A 17,566-nucleotide genomic window follows, 5' to 3' on the forward strand; every position below is an offset into this window, starting at 1 on the left:
GATGTCATTCGGAGTGAACTTATCGAGAACCAGTTAAATAGACTTTCTGTGTGTGCGAGACTAATGATGCGAGACTAAGGAACACCTATTTGATGAGATCTGCTGCATGAGACAGGTAATCCCTTTTCATTAATCATGAACGTATTGGTTCAGTCGTAAAGGTATTAAAATCAAATTGTGTGTGCCACCTTTCATTTCAGTGTTTACTAAGATTATGTTTGTTGTACATCCTTCGCATGCTCTACGGAAGCCTAAGCTACTGGTTGGGAAGAAACGCATCCCCAGGTTTGATCCCGGTGCCATTCAGGTAATGTTGAGGCACCATGATTTGCTGTTAAACCACACTCAAGAGTGTTGTTTTACGATAGGCACTTAAAGGACATCTATCCCTTGAACACTGAAGGTAGTTTCAGTGGGAAGTGTAAAATTGCGCCAGGTTAAAATAAAAAAAAAATATGTATTGGTAACTATAGGGCAGAAAGTTTAACCTTGCACGGGTTCCGCCAAAACCTTCTGTCATCTGCAGGGCATTGTTGACACCAGTGGCAATCCTTCCATGGAACAGAGGGAACAGGCTATTCCCTCATACTTATCACCCATTTCAGCTATTACCTATGTTAACATAATAAGAACACTGTTATTTTTCCATCTTTCTCAGAAATCAATGTTTCCAAAAGTAACTCTGAAAAAACTCTTTCACCGTGACTGGACGTTTGTTTACTTCACCTACCCTCATCTTTTCATCCTCTACTGCCTGACACAGAGTATTTCCAACCATGCGTGAAGGTAAACGATCCCCACGGTCACTGAAATTCCTACTGTTCCATCTGAGAGATATAGGGGATTCGTTTTTTTTCGAGTTTTTTGCTGTGGTGAGTTTCATTGCATCATGGTGATACCTTCGAGTATAGTAAGTCCATAATTTCCAAATCTGGTGGCGAAATTGTGACTGACATTCATAATGAACTGGAAAGAAATCTTGTCCAGTCTAAGCACCTGTTAAGTGCCTTAAGTTACCTTGGCTAAATGCTGTGAAATAAGCTCCAGTCCACCTCTTCTATCAGCCTCAAGACCAAAGTTTCATAAAACATGCAATGGTAGGAGAAGGAAGCAAATGTTGCGAGTGTTGTGTGATAGACTTTCTGAAGACTAAAGCTTTTATTTAGTTCATTGAATTTTGCAGAAAAGACAGCAAACCAACACCTATCCTAACTGAATTATTAACTAAATAGTCATTTGGGGGTGCAAGCACAGAACATTCATGTCTATAACAATGTGGCAACAAAGGACTCAGATTCCCCGTGCAAGAGAAACTGCGACCCCTGGTAGGCGGAGGACAAGGCATGTACTGTCTCCAAGGCTTCTGCCAATGGATGAAAAGACCCACATGATGCCCCGGAAAGTCGGCTAGCTGAAGGAAATCTACCGATTGGCGCCAGTGTTCCAGGTTAAACCTTCTAGCCTGTACAAATGGAAACAAATTATAGCTCGTTTATTTTTTATACAGTCTAGGCTCCAAGCGTATGTTAAAAAAAAATACTATAATTTACCAAATAGAAGAAGTTTTTTGTTCCCTTAGAAATTTTAACTCCAAATGGCCTTCAGTAGACAATTACAGAACATGAGGGTTCAAAATGGTACTTGTATATTGCCTGATGTGTTCCATTCTTTTGGCAAGAATTGTACACTTGCTGCACAATTGAAGAAATAGAAATTCTAATGTAACAGGTTTTTCCTCTTATTTTGCAGCAAGAATTTATCCCCTCTTCCCAAATATAGCCAGAATAAAATCTTACCAATTACTAATAGGATGCATCAAGGCTTGTGTAGCACTCAAAACATGTATATCCCAACATTTACCCGAGTCACGTTGTATTCCAAAGTGAGATAGATACTTTTAACCACCTTCTTCGCGATTAGCCAAGTGAAGTGAAATTAAACAAAAATATATAATATATTCGCAAACACGTAATTTTAAGTTTTTTTAAAAATTATATAGTGTACTTTTTTAAAAAAATCTGTTTGTTATATTATAGTCATTTCATTAGAAGAAATATTGGTTTAAATTATGTCCAAGTTGGGTATTGTTTCATTGAAAAATGGTCCTGGATCGTATTTTAATTGATCCGGAAAAAAGGTTCCTGGACCATATTTAAATTGTTGCGGGAAATAAGATTCCTGGACCGAATTTAAATTGATCCTGGAAGAAAGGTTTCTAGACCAAATTTAAATTCATCCATTAAAAAGGTTCTTGGACCATATTTAAATTGATCCAGAAAAAAGGTTCCTGGACCAAATTGAAATTCTTTAAATATGAAATATACTGTCTAGAACTCATTTACGTTGGCTTATTTTCTCCCCCAACCCGGGATTGAATTTATGTACAATTTCTGGAACAGGGTTGACCGATTATAAGTTGCCTTTTAAAAAGGTCCGCGAGTATGTTTTACATTAGAATGTCACACTGCAGTTGTGTGTGGACTTGTGTTCTTCTAAACTGACACGAGTTTTTCAGGGATAATAGAATATGAGAACTGAACAAACTATATGCAATGCCATATCTGCACTAACTTCTAACGTTATGTAGAAAATTCTTTGTAGAAAATCAAAATTTTCTCAAACTCCCATCTCAAAAGTGCTGAAAATACAATATAGTCTTTAGTTACTGAACTTACACGAGGTGCGATCAGACCTTGCAATATTTCTGTGTGTAACCGGCGATAATTTTTAAAAAAATGTCCTCCATGTTCCATAATTTTTTTGTTTTTACTGTGAAATATGCTACACTGGCAACACTGTTTCTGACTGCTGCTTATCAGGAAATCTGTAGAGCATTAAACATATTATTATTCAACTAGAATGATACTTTCTATTTGCATATGCCATTCTACGATCAATTCCAAATAGGCCTGTGAACTCTGTCAAGCCCGTGGCCAAGCCGTGGGATGACAGAGGTGGAATGATATAGGAGTGATAACATTTTGTGCATCCATGCATGCACGATCGCTCGCACGCACGAGCCTGTGTAATGATGAGGAACTACTTAAAATAGGGCCATTCCATACCATTTCGAACAACACTTGTCACATGATAACTTTTAAAAATATTAATAACTTATTTCTATATCCATGAAGTGTTCAAAAGTCGACATTTCAGGCTTGCGTGTAGATCTATCGGGCATTTTTAATTTGTCTCGTGTGGTGATTTTACCGTTTTCGGATGTTTATGAAAATCGCTATAACTTGTGTTGTATAATTTCATATGTAAAGATCCGAAATTCATTTTCTTCAGAAATAAATGCTACTAACAAGCTTAATATGCCGTTCGTATGATGTAAGCAATAAACACAATAATTTTAATTGCATGATAGTTCATTAAAAGTAAATATTTATTTGTAACTAATAATGTAAATTCCCCTGTTCTTGCCCAACTTCTCCCCTGTTCTAACTTTGTTATCCATGGAATATCTCTTTTTTTTTTTCACAGGTACCTCTCACATAGAACTGTTATCCTGTAAATATATATAAAAAAAATATTAGGCCTAGCACCAGATATTGGGGCAAAAAAAAAAACACGATTTTAAAAGAGAAACCAATAATTGAGGTCAAATATTTTCAACTATAACTTTTGATGTAGCAAAAAAATGTAGCTCTGATATTACATTGCTCCCCTAATAAAAAAAAAACAACAACTATACTTTGATTTTTCTTCAAAATGGAATATCAATTCTAGCCCAAAAATTCAGCCAATGCATTAGATTGTGAAAAAAGGTACAGAATATAAAATGAGCTTGAAATGTACTGAAAACAATGTTTTAACCCAGCTTTCTGTCATTCTTCTTATTTGAGTTATAATTATCGCAATTGTCTGCAAAGGCCAAAAATGAAACAAGTCATGAAACAAAAATTGGAGTCAAGTTTTAGAAGCTTACATAATAATAATAATAAAATCGTCTTTATTGGAGTAGGTGTGTTCCGGCCTCTAGGGCAGTTCTTACAACAGACCCTAGTCTGAAGGGTTAATACAATGGAATACATTGAGAATAAAAAATAAAATAAAAACATGAAAAGGATTACATATCAATACAAATAAGAACAATTAAATATATAGGTATATACAGATATATGTATAGATAATGAAAAAGAAAAACAGATTTACCTATAAATTGTTGAACATAGGTATCTAATGTTTGTTGCTTTTGTTTTTAGTACATATGTATATACATATTCAGTAATCTGGAACAATAAAAAATATAATAGTGAAGTGAATTAAAATAATGAAATTATAAAATTTATATGCACACAGTTGCCAAATGTTACAGTGAGTATTTTTATGAATGAAAAGTAGCTCGTGATTAAGTATTTCGCTGCCTTGCCAGTAGATACTGTTTGAGATTCTTTTTAAATAGCTTATGGCTGTTGATGGATGTTAGGAGGGAATTCCATTCTTTAGTAGCAGTTACGGTAAACTATTTTCCGTAGGTGGTCGTATTATGCACTGGGACTGACAATAATTTATTTCGTCATATTACATGTGTGGTGCTGTGATTGGGCCGAAAACCAGTTTGGTGCTTTGGAATACTACGTAGCTATTACGTGTGTGAATAGCTGCTCATGTAAAATATGCTCTAGAATTTTCGACATAATGGGCATTATACTTATTGGCAGTGTGGTCTTTGTAGGGGGGATGGGGGAATACCCTCCTCTAGATACTTGTGTCCTCCTCTCTGCTTGGTAAATGATACTTGGGGTGGGGGGAAACAATAAATTATTGGCAATTTACTTACTTTTTCCCACTTCGCCCTTCAATTGCAACATTTTCTGTCAGACAACTGGAAGCTCTAATAGGCCTCAACCGCTGCTCCATTCCTGGAACTGTCAAACAAGTGGCATGGGTTGAAGACCACCTCCCTTCTTCCCTTTTCTTTGTCCACGTAATTTGGCAGCAAAATGCCACCGCAATCAATGTGAAAGTTACAAATGAGTTTCATTTGTCATGTGACTCGAACTTGTCACCACAGAACGTCTGTATTTGTATGAGTGGAACAATAATGCACGAAGATAGCCTACATGGAATTTTTGACATGAGAGGGATAGCCCTTTACGAAGTCATTTTTTACAGAACAAGTGTGCTCTTTTTTAGAACAATAAACTAGATTTCTTTGTGAAGCTAGAATGTTAGTGGAAAAAGTTAGCATTACGAGTTCCAAGCCTCTGCAATATCAGGAATATTCCTTCAAAATGAACGAAATTTGGTGGCGGTGAATGCTGTGTTGGTCAAAGGAATGGGTTCTGAAAATTTGCAAGTGGATGTGCACAAGAAGGAAGGAGTATTAAAGTGGTGAGTGAGTTCCTTTTGATTGTTGGTTGCCTGTGAAAAATTTAACAAAGGAAAAATTACACAGCCATGGCATGATGTATCTAGTGATGTTACACATGTATTATCTTTCAACATCACTGAATTAAAACACATGGGGCGGTCCCCGTTGCGGAGTGGTTAGCACATTGTGCTACAATGCCAAGGGTCCCGGGTTGGAATCCCGGCATGGGTGTTTGTGAGTGTCCATTCATCAATTTCATCATATCATCACTCATCCCCCTCTTCGCAATTAGCCAAAAGTGGCAGAAAAGTGAAGTAAAATAAATCAATCAATCAAACGAAACACATTGGCGAGTTGGAATGTGGTATCCTTTGTTGGAAATATTTTTCAGTTTGAGCATGCGTTGTCAAGTTGGTAGTTTTGTAATTTTGCAGCAAGCTAAACACATTTATAAAATATCATGACTAAAGGTACAAAAGAATTGATATTGAATTCATTCTCTTCATCAGTTCCTTAACAACAATTGATTATGAAATTGTGTACACAATGATGGGCGTTAGATATATAATAGTGGTAATAGCTATTGTCTTGTATTCAAGGAGCCCCAGACTAATTAGTTGTAACTTGGCAGGGGCACTTGCCCACTTAACAATTTTTTTGAATTAACAAGCTAATGGAACTTGTGTTTACCTCCTGGGACCTGAGAAGCAAGTTAATGAGTAATTTTTATGATTTCGCAAATGTAACCGTAATTTAGCAAAGTAGTCTTTGACCCTATTTTTATGTGGTAGAAAACTTTTTGATTCTACCCTCCCTAAAGTTATGTCCAAGTTCGATTCAGATCCACAAAAGTTAGGTCCAGACTATTGATTTCTGGGGATGGGTTTCAAAATCTCACTTTAAAAATTGTAGGCCCAGTTCCGATTTTCTGTTTTGATCAGAAATTGGATTTGGCCTTTTCTTTCTGTCAAGATACAAATTTAAATTGGCAATTTTTAGCAATTATTTAAAATATGTTTTGTTCAATGCTCTTTTCTTTTTTTTTAAAAAAAAAGTTGAGTGGCATAAAACGAAGTGTGGAGTGACCCCATTTACCATTTAAAATTGTGGAGATACTGCCCCCACCCCCTACAACCACTATCCTCTAGCACCCACAAACATATGTCTATATAGCTATACACACACACACACACACACAGCATATAAATCATTATCTCATGCTCTCATAGACAGTCAGTAGAATTTCCCCCCTCTGGAAATTTCTTAAATATCACACTGCTTATTGGGTGCAAGTCATTCACATTTTTAACACGCTTGCATTTTGCGAGCGGTAAAACAATTGCCTTTTTCCATGCTTCAGGGAAGATACCCTGTGCTATAGAGCGACCAGAAGGAAAAAAACCTTCCGACGAAAAGTCCCGTGCAGCTTTCCCTTCTTCTGTTCCACTAGGGTTGTAAGAAAGCATCGTCCACTCTCCCCCTTGCCTCCTCGTGGGAGTACGGTGCACAGGAGTCTCAGGTCTGCACAGGTTTCTTTCCTTGTGGTTCTACTATAGGGAGTTATTTATTATGACAGTTATAGTATTTAGGCAAAATGGAAGTAACAATTTTAAAATGGTTGAGTTTATGCCATCGTCTCCACATGCTTTACTACGTATCCTGCTGAATGCCTTCCGTATGTCTTGAGATGTCACTCTAGTAAAGGTAAATTAATTTATGGGGTTGAGGGTCAAAAATGTTTTGCAAACTTTTTCCAGGGCATCCTGGTCCACTTCACTCTGTGAAGCTTGTATAAAGTAGTCATTAATGCTATTTGGATCTAGTATTTTTTCGGGAATATCTTGACTGACATATCTGGTACCTATTAGGCCATGTTTACGCAGGGTCGCCCACATTTCTTTCGCATTATTTATGTTCTTATCGATTGCAGATTTATAATAGTGAATCTTGCTGTTTTGCACTATTTTTTTAGTTCTGCTTTTAAGGTATTTGTAGCTAAGAAGGCTATCATTATTGCCGGTGTTTACATATTTCAAATGATAGTAGTCCCTAAGCTTCCAAAATTCACGAACGGTCTTGTTTATCCATGGCGCAGGAGGCTTTGTCACTGTGTGTTTTAACAGGATGCGTTTGTTTGCCGGCAATAGTATTGCATCATTCATCAGTTCAACCTGTCTGTTTACGTCCTCACATCCCTCTATATTCTCCCAGCCTGAATTTTTTGGATTTCCTCATTGAACTTGCTGATATCTAGTTGTTTGAAGTCACTGTAACGGACAAATTTTGTTTTCGATTTATTTTACACTATTATAAACTTCAAATACTGCATACACTGTATCATGATCAAATATACCTGGCAATGAATGTTGATTTATGTATAAAACCTTTGTATTCTTAGAACAGATTATAACGTCTATTAGGGACTCCGACGTGGCAGTTTTCCACGTTGGCTTTTTTACAATTTGAATGCTGTTTAGTTCTTTAATAATACCCGACAGTAATTTTGTATCTGGTTCTTTAGATTATAAAAAAATCTGCATTTACATCGCCGATACAAATATAATGGTTGTAGTTTATGAATGCAAATTGTAATACATCGTGCAAATAATTAAATGTGGTATAAGATATATTTGGCGGCCTGTACACCAACACAACAGCTACTTTCGCTTTGTTACAACAAATTTGGACTACTAATATTTCGATTTGTTTGTCTAGTTTTAAAAATTTGTCAATTTCTATTATTTTCCATCAAATATTTTCTTTGATATAAAAGCAGATTCCACCCCTGTTGCATTGAGTTCGATCTTTCCTTACGATTTTGTAACCATGAAGCTCCACAACGTTATTACTTATCCCGGGCTTTAGCCACGATTCGGTGATACCTATTACATCGAAATTAGCAGGAGACATGATATGCTTAAATTCATCAAACGCGTTCAGTAGTCCTCGAGTATTTAGGTGACATATTTGTAAACCTCTGCTGAAGGAGTGAATGTCGTCTGCGAAGCCATCAGGGCTGGTTGTAGAGGCTAGGGGTAATTTTTGGAATGCTGCCTCAGCTCCCCCACCCTCCTCCAGGTCACTCCCTTCCAATAGTCAGCCATTGTCATCGGCGGGGGAGGCTTCTATCATCGGCCAGCGCACTGTCACAAGCAATGGTTGGGAGAAAGCGAACATTTTTAGATCATGAGATATAGAAACTGGAGACTGAAGTACTGGAGTACTTTGGAGACTGAAGCTGCGTAAATTAGTTTTTTTAAGATATGTTTTTTCACTACTCGCTCTGGAACACACACGATACACATAACTTATCACACACACTTGCAGCAGCACTCATTAGAGTTCTTCGGACCTTGTTACTTATTTCCTCTCCGTCTCTGTTTTGATGACCTTGATGTCCCTACCTTGTGGGACCTGCAAATATGTTCCCTTGCGATGTTCATTTTTAAAGTTTCCTTGAAGAGATTAACCGCGATTGATTAAGTATTCTCCCCTTCTTTTCCCTTGGTGCCAAAGATTCTTAGAGATTGTCTTCTCTGATATTGTTCCAGCTCAGTTGTCTTCAGCTTCAGGTCGTTGGCAAGGCTTTGAAGCTTTTTTTCATAATTTGATAATTTACTTTCCATGTCATTTATTACCTTGTGTGTTTGTTGATAGTTCTTTTCATAGTGGTTACAACAAAATGCAAATTTTAAAAAATGACCAAGAAAAATTTTATTGTTTTTTTGGACCATTTGGTATTGATTGACCCACAAATGGTTTCTCTCTACTATGAATTCTTAAATGTTTTCTAAGATTATGCTTCTGTGAAAATTTTTTGCTACACACTGAACATTCATGGGGCTTCTCTCCAGTATGAATTCCTAAATGGTTTCTAAGATTTTGCTTCAGTGCAAATGTTTTGCTACACACTGAACATTCATGGGGCTTCTCTCCAGTATGAATTACTAAATGTTTCCTAAGATTTTGCTTCTGTGCAAATGTTTTGCTACACACTGAACATTCATAGGGTTTCTCTCCAGTATGAATTCTTGAATGTACTCTAAGATCCTTCTTGCGAGCAAATGATTTTTCGCACGTTGTACACACATAAGGTTTCTCTCCACTATGAATTCTGGTATGGTTTTTTAAATCTTCCTTGTGAGCAAATACTTTGTTACATGCTGAACATCCATACGGCTTCTTCTCTCCATTATGAATTCCTAAATGTTTTCTAAGATTTTGCTTCTGTGCAAATGTTTTGCTACACACTGAACATTCATAGGGTTTCTCTCCAGTATGAATTCTTGAATGTACTCTAAGATGCTCCTTGCGAGCAAATGATTTTTCACACATTGCACACACATAAGGTTTCTCTCCACTATGAATTCTTGTATGGTTTTTTAAACCTTCCTTATGAGGAAATGCTTTGTTACATGCTGAACATACATAGGGCTCCTCTCCACTATGAATTCTTGTATGTCTTTTTAAATCATTCTTTTCAGAAAATGCTTTGTTACATGTTGAACATACATAGGGCTTCTCTCCAGTATGAATTACTGAATGTCTCAATAGACTAGTCTTGTATGCAAATGCTTTGTTACATGCTGAACATACATATGGCTTCTCTCCAGTATGGATTCTTGAATGTCTTTTTAAATCTTCTGTTCGTGCAAATGCTTTGTTACATGCTAAACATACATGGAGTTTCTCTCTAGTATGAATTCTTGAATGTCCCCTAAGATATTTTTTGTGTGCATATGATTTGTTACATGTTGAACAAACAAAATATTTATTTCTGTTATCATTTTGAACATTTAATACAAGATCACATTTACCATCCAACAAATTGCTGTCTTCTTTGCAAATGGCATAACCCTCTGGGTTTGAAGACTTTGTACATCCTCTCTCCCTTGTAGATTCCAAAATACTTGCACAATTCTTTGTCCACAGCATTGAGCTGCAGGGAGGAGATTTCAATGGCAATAATTTTAACTTGAAGTTTTTGCTTGAAACTGTATGAGTTTCTCCATAATATGAATCAGAATCCATATGTTCTTCTTGAAAGGCACTTCTAGTCAATGCGTCTTCCAGTGATAACCTGAAAGTAGAGATATGTTATTGAAGACAATTTAGGACAGGATATTTCATAAAAAGTGTATAACTAACCAGTAGACCTACATAAAAACAAGTTACAGCGCAAATTACCTCATTCAATTGTGTGGTAAGCTATTGTAACCAATTTTCTCTTAGTGTGTTTCCCATTTTTTATCATCATGTAAATACAGTGCAGGTACAAAGGTTTTAAGTACAATTCTTAATTTGCAGATTTTTTAAATTGGCCAAAAAAATTATAAATAAATCTGTGAAACAACACTTGTTTTGAGGTTCTTTGCAGCTGTTTGTGAACCCATTCTTCTTCTTCTTGAGGCAATACAACTTCATGCATTGAATGTTTTGGTCTTCTCAACATCACCTTTCCACTTCTTCCTATCCTGGATGCTCTTTATCCAATTCTTTACTTTCGAGTCTTTTAAATCTTGAATTATTTCATTTTCCCATAGTTTCTTTGGCCTACCTAAGGCTCGTGTTCCGATTGGTTTCCATTTATAGATTTCTTTTACTAATCTCTCATCAGACATTCTATTTATGTGCCCAAATCATCTTAGTCTTTGTGATTTTATGAAATTTACGATGTTTTCATTCCTTATTAATTTATTGAGTCCTTCGTTAGTTCATATTCTCCAATTACAATCAGGTTCTGTCAGAAGTCCATAAATTCCTTTTAAGATTTTTCTTTCAAATATTAAGAGTTTCTGCTTACAGGAGTTTTTGAGGGTCCAGGTTTCACATGCATGTGCTATTACGGGTCTTATTATGCCATGATAAAGTCTCAGTTTAGCGGTTTTAGATATTAGTTTGCTCTTAGATAAAGCTAAGTTGGCAAAATATGCTTTACTACCCAGAATAATTCTCTCTTTAATTTCTTCTTCAATTGTGTTGTCACCATTTACTACTGAGCCAAGATATTTCAAACATATCAATTTTTCTATTCTCTCTTCGTTTATAATTAGGTCCTGTAATCTACTTTTACCCTTTACACATCTGAGATATTTCACTTTCTGCATATTAATTAAGAGACTAATTTTCAAAGCCTCACTTTTTTAGATGTTCGAATATTTCTATTAATGTCTTTTTTGTTCTTGTTTGTTTTTACCTGTAATATTATATGGTTGCGAAACTTGGTCTCTTACATTGAAAGAGGAACATAAATATAGAGTATTTGAAAATAAGATCCTTAGGAAAATATTTTGGCCTAAAAGGGATGAGGAGACAGGTGAGTGGAGAAGGTTACATAATTTACAAATACATAATTTGTATTCATGTCCAGATATTATTAGAATGATTACATCAAGAAGACTTGGGTGGGAAGGCCATGTGGCATGAATGGGAGAGGAAAGAAGAGTTTACAGGATTCTTGTTGGGAAACCTGATGGTAAGAGACCAGTAGGAAGACCAAGACGAAGATGGAGGGATAATGTTGAGATTGACCTAAAGGAAATCGGTAGGAATGAAAAAGAGTATATAGATCTTGCTCAGGATAGGGACAGATGGAAGGCCTGTGTTGCTGCAGCCATGAACCTTTGGGTTTTAGAAGGCTAGAGAGTTAGTTAGTCCTTGATGTTAGAAGAATGTCATCGACATATGCAATACATTGTTTTAATCTTGTTGATATGTTTTCTCTCAATTCCATCTGTTTCAATATAGACTCTTATCACTATACTAAACAGAGTTGCAGATAAGGGACTTGACTCAACATTCTACTTCAAATTCTTCACTAAGTTCTCTGTTTATTTTTGACTCTTTACTTTATTGTTTTAATTTGATCTGCCCTGCCCAGCATCTTCCTTGTCTTCTGTGAATAAAATGCATTTCGATGCCATGTGGGTTATTAGCCCTATAGTGAGTCTAGCCAAATGAAGGGGTTGCCTTCTTATGGCTTTCCAGCCTGCCAGTTTGGAGCGTTTACTCTCTTGCAGAATGGAGCATGCTTCCTTATGGCCCAAGCTGAATGGAAGGTGCACGGAGATTTTTTGCCGAAGGTTCCTTTGTATTCTATACCTTCTGTATCTTTACACATCATTGGCGATAATGTTTGCTGGTTTTATAGGATTGTAGTACCTCTGTGAAAAATTTTCTTGTTTCAGTTTTCTTATAACTCAATTCAATTTGTCTTATTTTGTGATTCAACCATTCTTTTTCTTATCTCTATACATTTTATTAGCTTCTTTCCTTTTTATATTATTAGCCCAGTCAATAAAGGTTTCATGTTGGGAATAATTCCGTAAAAGCTAAAATTTGGTCAGTTGTTAGTCCCTGCCCATCCTTTGAGCCTGTTTACTTACTTGACTTATTTTCTGTCGCTCCTAGTGGAGCATAGGGCCTCCGTGAAGCATTTCCATCTTGTCCGATTCTTCGCCAAACTCTTGATCTCCAACCACATCTTCTCTTGCTGCAGCAGCTCTTGCTCTGCTCGACAGTCCTTCTCCATGTGCACCTGGGGCATCCTCTCCTTCATGCTCCCTGGGGGTTCCAATCCAAAGCATCCTTTTCTATTAAGCCATCCGGTTTTCTCAAGGTGTGCTTGATCCATTGCCATTTCCTCCTCTTTATTTGTTGTATGATTGGTTTCTGGTTTGTGATATCCCAAAGTTTCTCATTTGTAATTTTATCATGCCACTTTATATTCATGATTCTCCTTAAGCACCTATTCACAAATATTTGTAGTTGGTGTCCTATTTTATTTCTTTGCTTCCACGTTTCACAGCCATATAATAAAACTGACTTAACATTTGTTTGAAATATCCTGAACTTTGTTCTTAATCCAATTTGTTTACTTTTCTATATGGGATACAGTTGAATGAAAGCTATATTGGCTTTGCTTATTATGTTTTTGACATAATCTCCTGCTCCTACATTCTTTGTTATTATTGCTCCAAGATATTGAAATTTTTCCACTTCTTCGACAATTGTGTTACCTATTTCCAATTTCTGCTTTTTTGTGGCATTTGTTCTCATTTCTTTTGTTTTCTCTTCATTTATTTTTAATCAGACTACTTTTGATTCAGTTTCAATGTCTTTTAATTTGTTATCCATATCCTTCAAGGACTGGGAAAGGAGGCAAACATCATTATCAAATTCGAGGTCCTCGAGTCCATCCATCATTTTCCATTGTATTCCTCTTTTCTTTTTGTCCAAAGGCTTCCTCATTACATAGTTCATCACTAATAGGAACAAAGTTGGTGCTAACACACATCCTTGTCTTACTCCAGTTTTATTTGTTGTTGGTTCTGATAGCTGGTTGCTGTGTATAACTTGACACTTACTTCCTTCATACATGTTTCTTATCAGATTTAGTATTTTACTAGGTATACCTGTTTCATGAAGAATCTTCCACATTTTGCTTCTATTTAGTGAATCAAAAGCTTTTTCATACTCAATGAAGACTGTATATAGTGTTGTTCTCCATTCTGCTGACTGTTCTAGTATAATTCGGATAGTATTTATATGATCCACACATGATGTGTTGGAACGGAATCCTGCCTGTTCCTCCTTAAAGCTTAGCTTCTTCTATTGGTTTCTTTATTCTATTTAATAATATTCTTGCAACTACTGTACTTGGAATTGATAACAAGGTTATTCCTCTCCAGTTACTGTATTTCGTAAGATCTCCTTTCTTTGGCAATTTAATAATCAATCCTGTTTTCCATTCTTCTGGATACCTCTTTGTTGTTCAATTTTGTGATATTAAGGGATATAAAAGTGCTGCTGAAGTTTCTATATCCGCCAACAAAATATCCTGTGGTATTCTATCTTTGCCTGCAGCTTTACCTTTCTTTAATTGTTTAATTGACGTTTAATCTCATCTAAGTTAAGAGTATTTGTGTTTACTTTCTTCAAGCCTTTAATCTCATATTTTTCACCAGTTGCTGATGCTTCTAGATCTTCATTTCCTTCTTGGTGTTCTCTGTCTAATAATTCTTGGAAGTAAATGTTTCCATCTTTCCATTTGCTTTTTGTTTGATGGAAGTAACTATCCATTAAGATCTTTAATTGGTTTGTTCTGCTGAATTTTCTTCATTGCTAATTGTCTTGATATATCGTATAGTTCTTTTAAGTTATTTGTGTTTGTGTTTGCAGCCTCTTCTGCTTGATCTGCTAGTTCATCTACCTATTTCCTTTTATCTTGTCAAACACTTCTTTTGATAACTTGACTTTTTGTTTGTAAAAGTTTGCTATTTCTTGTTTTTGTTGTCTTGTCCTGGTTTTTGTTAAGTCTTTATTTCAATCCTCCTCTTCCTTCTATTTTGTTCCATGTATCTGTTGAAATCCATTTTTCCATTGGGGATTTTTTTAACCTATTAGTTCTTCAGTTGTTGTTTTTAGTACTTTAACAGTTCTCTCCCAAGCATTTTCTGAGTCTTGAATTTGATCTGTTTGTAGTAATTTGTATCGGTTTCTGACTTCTATTGTAAACTGTTGTTTTACTTGTGGTATTTTAAGTTTATCTATATCATATTTCCATGTTTTTTGCTGAATTTTATTACATTCTGCTTTTATTTTGAGTTTTACTTGTCCTATTAGCATATGATGTTCACTGTAAATATCAGCACTCTGCTTATTTCTTACATTTTGTAGACTTCCTTGCCATCATCTACTTATTACGTAATGATCTATTTGATTTTCTGTTTTTGAATCTGAAGAAACCCACGTAACCTTATGACAATTTTTATGTGGGAAGATTGTTAATTATTTAATTAATTAATTATTAAGTCTTGGCTTTCACAAAATTCTGCTAGTAATTTTCCATTTTCATTCATTTTACCTAATCTATGTCTTCCCATTACATTTTCCAATTCTGAATTATCGTCGCCTACCTTAGCATTGAGATCTCCCATTATTATTTGTATGTCTTTTTTACAAGTGTATGTATTTTGCTAAGGGTGTCCTTCATTGCTTTATAAAAAGTTTTCTTTATCTGCTTCATTTGCTTCTTCTGTGGGAGCATAACATTGGATAAGAGATATGGGTCTTATTTTAGAATCTAATCGAGCCATGATCATTCTATCTGATATTGGTGCCCAACTCAGTAATGATTCCTTGGCTAGAGGCGACAATAAGAATCCAACTCCATTTTTATGTTCTTCCTCATGTTCTTTACCTGAGTAGAGAAATGTCATTTTATCACTGGTTACCTCCCAAAATTCCTTCCATTTGGTTTCACTTACTCCCATGATTTCTATGTTTAGTCGTTTAGCTTCTTGTATCAGCTGCGCCAATTTAGTTGCTTCCCTCAGTGTACGGACATTCCATGTAGCTATTCTCGTCTTCCTCTTCAGGCCAAAATTCATCGTCGATATCAGTCTGGCTATGCTTCACTTTGGTTTCTCTAATAATTGAAATTTCGGTGAGTGGGTTTCAGCCATGGGCACCTGCTGGCCTTGATGTTAGTATGTTTTAGGATGTGGTTTATTGATCCTTCTAGACCTTCCACACCAACCTCCCTCCTTTTCAAATGGGCCTAGGACCGGCTATGGTGGAGTTTGGAGCCAGTAAATCACACAAAATAATATAATTTGTAATAAAATATTCCTACAATTTAATCATTCAAATTACATGAACTCTTCCCAGATATACAAAACTCATTCAATATATAACAAGAAATATGTTGTAACAAATATTTATTACAAGGACTAAAAGAACTACAGTATTATGTTTCACAGAGTGGCTACTCACCGGGAATTCTTTGAATTCCAGGAATTATGTGTGAATTATTGGCTCTGGGAATTCTACGTGAATTCTGCGTGAATTTTTCCCCGCAGACGTGAAAAATTGCAACTTTTATTAACCCAAATCCTGTTGAATTCATACATATTTATTAATGCTCTGAGGCAAGTTTTTCAATTTAGCTTTATTTTTTATGAAGGAAGGAAAAGAAAAGAAAGCTGTGTGGAAAATGAAACAGAATTCTCTCAACTCTCAATCCGTTAGCTTTGTTAGTGTCATTTGCAGACGGAAGATTATTGCAAGATATGATATCTTGAAGCTGATTAGCTAAATGGGAGTTTAAAATTCTTATATACAATTAACAAATTTAGTACATCAATATATCCCGTAACGTATGTGACTTGTTTATAGATGTATTTCGTGTATGAGTATGTGAAATTGCAAATGTAAACTTCACACCTTAAATTACATATTTTAAATATATATAATGTTTAAAAGAATGTAAGTAGAATTTTTAGATAGAATGGAATCACACACACACTTTATATTGTTATATAACACAAAGATACAAGAATTTTATGTAAATAATATTGCAAATGAATATGATATAGTTATTATTACTGAAACTTGGCAATGAGTTATTTACTGATAATTATAGAATTTATCATCATGATAGGTTAGATCGGAATAGAGGAGGTGGAGTACTTATAGCAATTAAGCAAAATATTATGTCTAAGAATATTATTCTAGATGATAATTTTGATGCTTTATGTGTTAAAGTAAATTTAAAAAATGTAGTTTATTATATAGTTACCGTATATTTCACACCAAACTGTGGTATTGATAGTACACAGCATTATATGATTTCTTTGAAAATAACGAAGAATTGCAAGGTAGTAATGTAATAATTGCTGGGGATTTTAATCTCCCATTCAAATTGATTCTTCATACAAACTTCAAAAAGGGGGGCCATGTTATAGTGCATTAGATAATTTTTTTGAATTTGTACTCCTTACACTCTCTTAATGATGTTAGAAATGTTAGTCATAACTAATGATGATAGTACCATGGTAGTAAGTAAAGAGGATCTACCCCTTGTTAAAGAAGATCTACACCATCCAGCTCTAATTATGAAATTAAATCTAAGAAAAAGAGGAAATAATACAAAAAATGATGTGGTATTGGATTATAATTTTTGTAAGGCTAATTTATCAAAATTGTATGAAATACTTCGTGATACAGATTGGAGTTCTCTATATAAATTAAAGGATGTTGAGACAGCTATTAATTTATTTTATGATAGAATAAACTTTGTATTTTATTCAACTATACCAAAAAGAAAATTTTACAGGAATAATAAATATCCCTGTTGGTTTACAAAAGAGATTGTAGAAACATTAAAATTAAAAGAGTATTATAGGAAATGTATGAAAGACACTGGGAAATCCATGAAATGCATTGAAGAAAACAACAGATTAT

General features: G+C 35.1%; 1 protein-coding gene across 1 annotated transcript in view; it reads right to left on the minus strand.

The window, feature by feature from the left end:
• Positions 1 to 3,415: 3,415 nt before the first annotated feature.
• LOC145989835 (uncharacterized) overlaps positions 3,416 to 17,566 on the minus strand; it is a 151,736-nt gene continuing 137,585 nt past the window's right edge. Inside the window, exons 3-4 of the mRNA XM_083125233.1 lie at positions 10,138 to 10,400; positions 3,416 to 3,511 (exon numbers count right to left, since the gene is read on the minus strand). Coding sequence (XP_082981359.1) covers positions 3,507 to 3,511; positions 10,138 to 10,400 — 268 coding nt within the window. The 3' untranslated portion in view covers positions 3,416 to 3,506. The remainder of the gene's footprint in view (positions 3,512 to 10,137; positions 10,401 to 17,566) is intronic.

This window comes from Lepisma saccharinum, chromosome 7, assembly GCF_977018435.1.
Source record: "Lepisma saccharinum chromosome 7, izLepSacc3.1, whole genome shotgun sequence".
NCBI classification, from domain to species: Eukaryota; Metazoa; Arthropoda; class Insecta; order Zygentoma; family Lepismatidae; genus Lepisma; species Lepisma saccharinum.